General features: G+C 46.1%; 2 protein-coding genes across 3 annotated transcripts; one reads left to right on the forward strand and one right to left on the reverse strand.

Annotated features, from left to right (window-relative positions):
• The first annotated feature begins 1,665 nt into the window (after nucleotides 1-1,665).
• LOC124662082 (E3 ubiquitin-protein ligase SIRP1-like) lies at nucleotides 1,666-3,746 on the forward strand. Of its 2 annotated transcripts, none has more exons than XM_047199971.1 (2): nucleotides 1,666-1,755; nucleotides 2,249-3,746. In XM_047199971.1, the coding sequence occupies exon 2, from the start codon at nucleotides 2,310-2,312 to the stop codon at nucleotides 3,459-3,461; it is 1,152 nt and encodes a 383-aa protein (XP_047055927.1). In that variant the 5' UTR covers nucleotides 1,666-1,755; nucleotides 2,249-2,309; the 3' UTR covers nucleotides 3,462-3,746. The 2 variants fall into 2 exon arrangements, with proteins under 2 accessions (XP_047055927.1, XP_047055928.1); XM_047199972.1 differs by lacking the exon at nucleotides 1,666-1,755 and adding an exon at nucleotides 1,763-2,147.
• Nucleotides 3,747-4,994: 1,248 nt separating this feature from the next.
• On the reverse strand, nucleotides 4,995-9,749 carry LOC124660490 (pyruvate kinase, cytosolic isozyme-like). Its single transcript, XM_047198306.1, has 3 exons — nucleotides 9,451-9,749; nucleotides 6,179-6,640; nucleotides 4,995-6,068 (listed from the first exon to the last, which is right to left on the reverse strand). The coding sequence occupies exons 1-3, from the start codon at nucleotides 9,724-9,726 to the stop codon at nucleotides 5,259-5,261; spliced, it is 1,548 nt and encodes a 515-aa protein (XP_047054262.1). The 5' UTR covers nucleotides 9,727-9,749; the 3' UTR covers nucleotides 4,995-5,258.
• Between the last annotated feature and the right edge of the window lie 800 nt (nucleotides 9,750-10,549).

Below are 10,549 nucleotides of genomic sequence, written 5' to 3' on the forward strand. Positions count from 1 at the left end.
TAGTAGATGGACGGGCCCATTCAACTCTGCTTGACTAGTAAACTTGTTGAATGGGCTGGCCTAGTTAATACACGGGCCAGCCCAACTTAATGTATTTGACTGGTCAACTGATGGTTTGTATCGGCCCATCAATCGATCTAATCATTCGAGCATATTACTGTTGTAGCCCCGATGGTGTTTCTCGCCTATCACAACAACAACAACAACAACAACAATTAAATAGTCCAATGGTGTTTCTAGCATGTACTTCTTGGGCCCCATTTCATTTAAACACCAATTTAAACAGTAAACTAAACTAATTACTATTACAGACATAAGTTTTAAATTACAGGGTAGATTGTCTGCCCAAATGTAAGAAAAAATGCATATGATCAGGAAGGATACCCGTTGGCTTCATCAATAACTTGCTGGTATTTGTCAATCGGCTTGATTGAATCCTCTGTGCTCTTTCTCAACATATCAGCAGCAACAGAGCAACAAATCTAAAAGCAGCAACACCTTATCTTTCTGCATACAACCTTGAGATATTTATCATTTTTAAGGACTAGTCTAGGTCGACTACCATGGGAGGATGCATCGGCAGAAAGGTTAGAACTTTTGTGGGGCCTCTCTTCTGATGAGGCTTGCTTCCTTACAACGACATTCTAATAATAGTGCAAAGAAAGTTACAACAATAAACTATGCAAACATGTATTACATGTATTACGTGATGTAGATATCAGATAACCATATGTATTACAAACAAGCACAAGCTTATGTATGAAACATGTACTAAGACCAAACTTACATTAACTCGTGGCATAGGCTCACTATAGGTCCTTCTCTTCGTAGGCAACTCCTGGTCAGCATGCCTATCACTTTAGGCTCAGCTAGTAGCAGAAATTCTAGTCCATGTACTCTATTATCATTAATCTGCATTTAGGTATCACATTTAAGAACAAGTCAGCTGGTATTAAAGGATGAAAGCACTTGAGCTACCAAAAGAATAATGCAGTAATATTGACCAGATATCAGATTTAAACCATCTAAAATAATAAATGAATATCAATAGAATTGACCATAAAATATATTTTTCAATATGTCTATTTAATATTATAGATGCTGATATTTTTCTGTATCTTTGATCATAATTAGTAGGGTTTGTCTTTTACCTAAACTTATACGCTTTACAGTTGAGAACAAAGGCGGTATATATTAATTTCAGTGTAGTACAACACAGCAATCACACGAGTTTAAGTTGAAGCTGATGTTGTAGATAATTTTTGAAAAGTATTCCAAATTTTAATAAATATTTTATTTAGTATTAAATCTTGAGCTGAGATGGTACCCACTACTTTAGGATTGATGGTGTCATGAACATATGCTCGATGATCGTAGACGGAGGGTATGTCTGAGCCACTTTCTAAATCGTTTTTCTTCTCTGTTCGGGATGTTCTATATCTGGGTTGGACGGAAAACCAAACGATTTAAATTAGAGCGCAGAAATAGATTATAGCACAAGAAAAGAAAGCAGAAATAGATTAATGGGGTCAAGAGGGAAAGTTTCTTTAAAGACAAATAAGGAAGTTTAAAATTAGAATGCCAGAGCATACCCAGGCAATAATTGAACAAGCAGAGCCTTAATCACTACCTGTCAACGTGTCCTATATATATTAGGATCCCACAGCAATTAACCCAAGGATACTGCTAATATAGAGGAGGTGGACAGGCCAGCCCCCTCTGGCCTTGTTCTCTCCCCCACATGCCCTGCCCAAGGTGATTGATTTCAACCATCCATGGATGCTTTGCCCTGTTGCTTTGCTTAGAACAAGAGAAGATTCAGCATGTGAATTGTTAATTTCTCTGTTCATCGTTCTCATCCCATTTCGTTCCATGTTTGTTGGTTGGTTATCTGTCTCAATCTTTGTGATGCCAGCTCTGTTCATCTTGCAGTTTCTTGTTTCCCTGATTGGATTTGTTTCTTGATGTGATTGGACTTTCTTGTTGGATTGATGATATGTCAGCAGCAATTCAACTTTTCTGTTGTTTCCGGAGCCTGGAAAGAAATGCATCCGATCATTCGATCTGATGACAAACAAAAAGGGCAATTTGGTTAGCTTGCATTGTACGGATGGAGAACAGGATTCCATGAATCGCATCCAGAATTGGTGCAGTGCATGACTGCATTGGATTCCGATGCTTTAGATTCCTCCACCATTGCTTTGTCGAGCTTTGATTGATCTTCCTTTTTCTGATTGATTCCTCGCAGCCAAATCTAAGGATCGCAGCTGCTCCATTGAGGGGGGAAAGGCGCAGCGAGATCAAGAGCAATGGGGGAGCTGGTGGTCGCCGGGAGGTACTGGTGCCACATGTGCGCCACGGCGGTGAGCCCTGTAGCGGCGGACGCAGGGATGGAGATCAAGTGCCCGTATTGCAGCAGCGGCTTCCTCGAGGAGATGGAGACCGCCCGCAGCAGCGTCGCCAACGGCAGTGGCCACGCCCACGCCCACGCCCACGGCGGAACTTACCCCAGCGCCGACAACGCGATCTCCATCTGGGCGCCGATCATCGACAGCATGGTCGGTGATCCCGTCCGGCGCCGCCGCAGCAACCGGCGTACTGTGGATGCCGTCGCTGCCGCAGAGGACGAGCTGGACAACGTCGACTTCTCGCGGCGCCGACGTCGCGCCACCGCGTTCTTGCGGCTCCTGCAGGCGATCCGGGAGCGCCAGCTCCAGCGCCTTGAATCCGCTGCCTCCCTCAGTGGCACCGGTACCGGCCTCGAGGCAGAGCACTACAGCCCTTTCGGCCGGAGCATCTTCGCCGCCGCCCCCCTCGGCGAGCACGGCATGGCGCTGGGCGACTACTTTCTTGGCCCCGGACTGGACGCGCTGATGCAGCAGCTGTCCGAGAGCGAGGCGGGCCGGCAGGGCACGCCGCCGGCGAAGAAGGACGCCGTGGAGGCGCTGCCGACCGTGGAGGTGTGCGGCGGCTGCAACGAGGAGGACGCGGCCAGCTGCGCTGTGTGCCTGGAGGACTACGCCTCCGGCGAGCGCGCCCGGGAGCTGCCCTGCAGGCACAGGTTCCACTCACACTGCATTGTGCCTTGGCTGGAGATACACAGCTCGTGCCCCGTCTGCAGGTTCCAGCTGCCGGCCGACGACGAGCCGAAGAACTCATGCGGCAGCGGCAGTGGGAGTAACAGCGGCACCACCACCACCACCACCACCTATGTCACCTATGTTAGTGCTGATGTCAACGACAGCGGCGATGGCCATGGCAATGAGATTGGCGATGGCGGGGGAGAGGCAGCGGGCAATGCCGCCGTTGAGCACGATGATGGTGGTACGGAAGCTGAAGAAGGAAACGTGAGCCGACTGCCGGCGTCGATTTCGTGGCTCAATAGCCTCTTCCCTCAGCAGGCGCCATCGCCGTCGTCCACTTCGACTTCCGGCAGCAGCTCGCGGTACTATGAGGACTAGCTAACTGCTGGGTTTGCCTTGCCCGCTGCTTTGGAAAGGATCACGTCACCGCTGTGCTACCGCCATGGAAGTTTGGAGCTTTTCTCCGTCTCTTTGTGTAATACGAAACTGGCCTCGCGTGTGCATTGGGCCATTTGTGTGTAAGTTTAAAATCAAGGGTTGTACAGTTAACATTCGATACATTTTTGGCAATTATGACTGATTTTCATCAGTTTCCAAACTCAATCCTGTACCAAAATGCACAAGCCTTGGCAAATTTGACAAAATTGCAACTACTCCCTCTCATCCATAGTGTCGTTTGATTTAGTGCAACTTTGTACTCCCTCCATCCACAAAAGGATGTCAAAGATTTGTCTAAATTTAGATATATCTAGACACTCTTTAGTGTATATGTACATTCAAATTTAAACAAATTTGTGTACAGAGTGTCTTGATATATTCAAATTTAAACAATCTTGCGTATAAATTAGCGACACGCCGGCTTTTAGAGCAACTCCAACAGACGCTTGAAATCTAGCGCGTGCAAAAAACCGCTAAAATACCGCGCGGCAGTGAGTTTCGATGCTCCAGCAGACGCTAGATATATTTGGCCGTGCCCGCGAAGAAGCGGCCACGCGGGCGCGAGATTCCGCGCGCCCAACCCAACGTACGATAAAAAGTCGCGCGCGTCTACGATGGCTGGACGCGCCAGAAGGCGGAGGATATGGCGCCGCATATGTGATTCTTCACCGACGAGGACAAGCGCCGCCACATGATGTTACACAGCCGGCTGTACCGCGCCATCGAGGACGAGCGCTTCATGACGGAGTGGAAGCATCACTTCCCGTAGGACGTCGAGGCAATGCACTCCTTCTACGTCGAGCGCAATTCAGCATGGAAGGAGAGCCGCGTTGCGAGAAGGAAGGACAAGGCCGAGCGCCGCGCCTTCATCCTGGCGCATGAGGCCAGCCCTCAGACGATCGATAACGACGACGATAGGTGGATGGTCCTCCACGACGGTGTCCGACACCACCATGTCGGGATCATCCTGGAGCAACTAGTGGAGTAGATCGTCTCCAGTCTGAACTATGTTTAATTAGTTTATTTTATGGTACTAGTGTAATTGGCACCGAACTATGTTGAATGTTATTTTCTGTCTATTTGTTTCGTGTTGTTTGATAAAACTGTGAACTGTGTGCTTGTGGCGCTGCATTTTCACGCGTCTAGTAAATCCCTGTTTCTGCACGCGATATTTTAGCTCCTCCCATGAAGCAAATCTCTCTCCGCGCTATCAGCAAAACAGACGTTGTTCGCGCGGAGCCATCGCGCGGCTGCTAGAGTTTCTCTTAATATGAATCGGAGGGAGAAGTATTATTTATCATCATTCAGCAAACTCACAGATACCAAATTGTGCAATCAATAAAAGATCAAAGGGGAGAGAAAGGAGAACCTTTGGATCAGAATTGACGGCAGATTTACAAGGCTACAGCAGGCATACAGTAAGAACATAACTGTAGAGGAGCCAACCCAACAAAAACAAATAAAGCACACAGGTGAAAGTGACCCAAATATATTGGGCGAAATATATTAGGTAGTTTAATAGTTGCGGCAGCATCAGTAGCAGCAAAACAAGCTGCTACGATAATAGTTTTGCTGTTTCTGTGGCTAACCTCTAATTTAAGAGTAAAACAGCCACAATTTGATAACGCGATGGTTTAACCAGGATGCGAAGTCCTAGCAGCAGAACGCTGTGGGATCCGTAATCTTACAAAAAATATTCCCCGGGCAAAATGGTGTTATACTGCTGCTTCCACTAGCTCACACAGTCAAGAGCTTGATGACAGATGCATTCCCGATGCGGTGAAGGGCCACGATGGATTCACCAGGGTTGCAAAGCCCCGCCTCCTTCGCACTCTTCACAGCAAACTTGAGTGCCTCGTCCGTGGCTTCGCTGTCAAACGCCTTTGCAGTGCCAGCACTCAGCATAGGGATCACGCCCCTCACGATAAGGCTTTGCCTGGCAGGCCCCTCGTCGCTGCAGATCCAGTCAAACTCCACGGTCTTCAGCTCAGGAACCACAACAGACAGTATGGGCATCGATGGCCTATACTTGGCTACAAGCCTTGCAGTTGTTCCTCCCCTAGTAAGCACCAAGATAAGCGTTGCTTTAGCTGAGTTCGCTGTGCGGACGGCTGATGATGCAAGACTCTCCAACGGGCTCATAGGAATTGGGGCTGATAACATGATTGACTTGAAAACAGCTGAATAGTCAACGCATGACTCCGCCTCCAAGCAGATCTTGGCCATAGTTTGCACTGCCAGTTCTGGATAAGCCCCAGCAGCTGTCTCACCACTGAGCATGACACAGTCGGTGCCATCAAGAACTGCATTGGCAACATCGGTTGCTTCTGCTCGAGTAGGGCGAGGGGACTTGATCATAGACTCCAGCATCTGGGTTGCAGTCACCACTGGCTTGCCCTGAATGTTGCACTTGAAAATCATCACCTTCTGTGCATAAAAGATCTTCTCTACAGGAATTTCCATTCCCAAATCACCTCTTGCAACCATAAAAGCATCAGACTGTGCCAGGATATCATCAAAGTTAGCTACTCCCTCTTGGTTCTCAACCTGCACATTCAAGTTAACTGTAACAATCAATTCACAAGAAAAAAGAGTTAACTGAAACAATCAGCTAGGTGAAGTACAGAAGGGCAATACACAGAAAGAGAATGGCATACCTTTGACATCAGCATAATTGACTTTGCATGCTCCCCAAGTACCTTCCTGACCTCCACAAGATCTGAACCTTTGCGGACAAACGACAAGGCAATCATGTCAATCTTGTTCGGGACACCCCATTGAAGAATATCCTCCTTGTCCTTTTCAGTGAGAGTTGGGAGATCAACAACAACCCCTGGAAGATTCACATTCTTCCTCTCACCAAGCATAGCAGTGTTCTCACAACAGCAGCGAACAAGACCTTGCTCTTTATCACAATGAAGCACAGTAAGAGTGATGGTACCATCAGCACATAATATGACACTTCCTGGCTTCAGATCAACTGCTAGCTTCTTATAGCTCATCGATATTGTCTTGTCATCGCCCTGAATGCTATAATCTGTGGATATTGTGATTTCTTGACCCTTCTTCAGCTGAATAGGCTTCCCATCTTTCAAAAATCCAGTACGGATCTCTGGACCCTGCAATGTAGTAAACCAATGAATATCTGATCAATAATCTTTCATCAAACAAACAAGTGTAAACAAAATGAGGTAAATGCCTGTCCATACTAGAAAGTTAAGAAAAAACCATTTGACCACTCAGACACATCCATGCACATACATCAAAACAAGATCACTTATATTTAATTTTGAGATTATCAAGCTGATCATGCAGACACAAATTTGGCATCAACATTTGGCCCAACACATTTTGCTCATAACACAGAAAAAATATGAGGGCCAATTGTTCCATGACAAGCACTTCTAGGAACACATAAAGACAACAGACAGAAATTTGGCAGCCATTTTTTGTTCATCATAGTTTGTAACTTTCTTCATCAAACAAGGATGTCATATGTTGCTATGATGACAATATCTCCTCTTTTCCAAGAAATCCCCCATCTTGATCACAAATAGTAATGTGAACCAATTGCATGCCAATACTACAAAGGTTGAGCCTCATGCTATGTTGCTGAAATTCCACTAGCACTCTATACTTCGCAATATGTTTTTTTTTATAAAAACAGATAATGTAAACAGAAAAACCTCTGAAAGTAAAAGAAACACAATTTTAAGAAGTATGATTAGTCATTAATTACAAGTCAATCGAACGAGAGATTCTGCTTGTGCTGTTCTGCGAATTCCTTATGTTGCACAGATAACAGATGAATATCATATAAAAAGCCACTATACATGGGTATCATGTGAAAGTTGTCTACTGAGAGTTTTACTTGTACCAAACCAGATGTCTGATAAATGAATGAAATGTTTTTTGGAGGGTTGAAGTTAGGAAAAACTAGCATAAACTGTAGATGGAAAATATATTTTGACGAGAGCCAATTTGGACAAAACTGCAATCAGCGTCGCCTCATTTGATGAGTTCATGCAAGGTGGAACCAATACAGCCAAAAAATGCTGCTTCCAAAATGATTCCATCCTCCATACCATGTGGATTGGCAGTGCTTCATCCAGCCAAGGAATTATGTAAAAGAATTTATTTTATGATTCTGAATTAAAGTACCGCTAGAATTGTTTCGCACTTGGTGCCCGGATTGCAATCAAGCAAAGTCAAGTAGACTAGCAACAAATGTAATCAAACTACTATGCTGGTATTGTGAAATGCATGATAGCAATTGGTAATGTTTTCTTGAGATACTAGAGCTTTCAACAGTTCTAAAATGAAGATTATCCTATGACACTGTGCACAAGATAGCCAGATTTTGCCAGTGCCCATGGCACAAAGCATGAAAGGTTCTGTCCATCATTTACAATATTGCTAAGAGAAGAGTATGGGCACCTAATCCCTGATAAGGAGATCAAGTTAATTGAAGTTGTTTATTCCAGGTTATGTTTGTGCCAGCTTAGTTTAGCCACTTCATGATACCAACATGCATTCACAATTGCTCCTAACAAATAGTATACTACACTGCCTTTTAAACAACTTCTCCAATGAGATATTTTAACATTACACGCATAATAAATTTCCAAGTGATCATCCAAAATAAGTTACTCCTTGAATACAGTGGTTACTTAGATATTGCTTGGACATCTTACTGTGGGTGATAAATAAGAGAGAATAAAATCTGCAGATTGTAATCACACAATTCAGAAATTTGCCGCAGCTGAAACATAATAATTGTTGGTGACCCATTACAAAGACATTACAACTATTACAGTTTAGCTTCTGAGCTGAAGGTTAAAAGTTCTCAAAATGATACAATGTGCTACAAGTTCTTTAATTTCGTCAATGTTTTTTTCTACTGAATCACATTTTAGTGGATAGTACCATGTGAGAACGGTACACATTCTCCATCAGGACTGTAGTCACAAACATACCAAGAACATAATAGAACGCATTAACAGAGACAGAACTCTCACTTTAGCACGAGGACCACATCCAACAGTGGCAAAAACTGAACCTAAACCTACATTTGTCGGTTCAATACAAAATGTACATGCAGATCAACCTAGATGCCAATGCACACAATTAATGTGTAGATCTTCTGATACCAGAAATATCATCTAGGATCAGTCGCTTTAAGCGGGTCAATTTACCATAGTACCAGTAGAAGTAGGTACTAACATGCACAAGCAGCCAAAGAGAAGCAGAAGTTCACAAACAAAGTTCAAGGGAGCAAAGACTGATCCAAGAACAAGATCAACAAACACAGAGTAATAACTCCTGAAAATTGCTAATAATAGCATAAAAGTACACTTGTTGAACCCCAACCAAACCCGCCCACCACAAGAGGAGTGAAAAGGAAATGGACACTGCAGCTGGCAATGGAAGGAAATGGACAACGGCAGGCTAGCCGGTCTAGTTCCAAGGATGCTAGTAGTACTCCGCATGCAGACCAAGTCAAGCTAGATGACGAATGCAGACAATTGATGGTAAGATATCGAAAATATCGTCTACTAGTAGTACAATCTGTCGCTTTAATTGCAGGCAAAATTACAAGAGCCGTGACGGAAAGAACCACATGCCGGAGTTGACCAAAAAAAAAAATGGTCCAAGGGAGCATAGAAATCAGAGATCGCATCCAGGAATAGCGAAATTCAAACGCTTGAGCGAACCAACAAGCCATCGCCCCAAAAGAAGGGGAAACCCCAGCTCGACCAAGGCCGGTTGTCTGACTATTACAACTCGATCTACAATTTTAATCAAAAAATAAAGAATATTACCCGCAAAAAAAAATAGCGCAAGCAAACTCAAAGAAGCAAACAAGGAGTAGTCCGCACAACAGATCAGATCGGCCAAGGGGGCGGGGTCGGAGAGAGCAGGAAGTGACCTTGGTGTCGAGCATGACGGCGCAAAGGATCCCGGTTCGCTCCATGGCGGCGCGCAGGTTGTCGAGCGTCTCCTGGTGGTAGTCGTGCGAGCCGTGTGAGAAGTTGAAGCGGGCGACGCACATCCCCGCGCGGAGCAGCTTCTCTACCATCTCGACGGAGCGCGAGGCCGGGCCGAGCGTGCAGACGATCTTGGTCTTGGGCCGGCGGCGCATCACGGCGACGCCGTACTCCTCGGCGCCCGCCTGCGGCTGCGAGAGCTGGCCGTTGGACACCATCACCGGATCTGCGCGCGGGGAGAGAGGGAGAGGAGATCGGCGGCGGGGGTGGGGATTCTTGGTGCGCTGTGTGTCTTTCGGCGGGGCGGGGTGGTGGTGTGCTCCTTGCTCTGCAAGAAGAGAATGGGACGGCGCGGTTAATAAAGAGGGGAAAATGGAAAGGAGAAAGTGTTTCTTGCTGTGCTTCTTGCTCTCCAAGAAGGAACGGCGTGCGGTGCGGCGCTGGTCTCGTTTACAGGTCAGGTCAAAACCAGGGGGAAGAAACTATGCCAGCCTGCCGCTGCCAGCTAGGGCCCACGGGTAGCTTCCTGCTGCTAAATCTACGCAATTATTACTGCTGATATTATGCTCGCTTGGCAGCCACACGCATTTCGGACACCTAAATTGTCCGTGGGCGTTCGTTTGCGTCGCGTGACGGACGCAGAAATGGTCGTACGTCCATTTGCGTTTGGGGAACGCTCCAGAGTGGCGACGCATTTTCGGCACGGGCCAGAATTCAAAAAAGAGGTTCTAGCCTCAAGTTTGCACGAAATTATAGCCTCAAATTGAGGTCTGAAATGAGTACATCACACTTTGCACAACGAGAGGTGCAAAATGGAGTCCAAAAGGGGCACAACAAGACCTGAACAGCAATGTAAAAAAGTCCAAAAGGAGGCCAGGGTGATGGGCGCATGGCGCCGGCGATCAGGCGTCTCGTGCACGGATTTCGGCGCGCCTCTTCATGAACCTGGCCCTGGTGTCGTCGTCGACGCTGCTCAAGTCGGCTAGCATGATCCTTGTGTCATCTGCACGGATCTTGGCCTCGGCGTCCATCCTCCTAGCC

Source organism: Lolium rigidum, chromosome 6, assembly GCF_022539505.1.
Source record: "Lolium rigidum isolate FL_2022 chromosome 6, APGP_CSIRO_Lrig_0.1, whole genome shotgun sequence".
NCBI lineage: Eukaryota > Viridiplantae > Streptophyta > Magnoliopsida > Poales > Poaceae > Lolium > Lolium rigidum.

Bases quoted from the DNA above. Each gene is read 5' to 3' on its own strand.
- LOC124660490 (XM_047198306.1), bottom strand. From the start codon at position 9,726: ATGGTGTCCAACGGCCAGCTCTCGCAGCCGCAGGCGGGCGCCGAGGAG. The intron at 6,641-9,450 runs GTCACTTCCTGC...ACTACATTGCAG, and splicing joins CCGTCATGCTCGACACCAAG to GGTCCAGAGATCCGTACTGG. The intron at 6,069-6,178 runs GTATGCCATTCT...TTGAATGTGCAG, and splicing joins CAATTATGCTGATGTCAAAG to GTTGAGAACCAAGAGGGAGT.
- LOC124662082 (XM_047199971.1), top strand. From the start codon at position 2,310: ATGGGGGAGCTGGTGGTCGCCGGGAGGTACTGGTGCCACATGTGCGCC.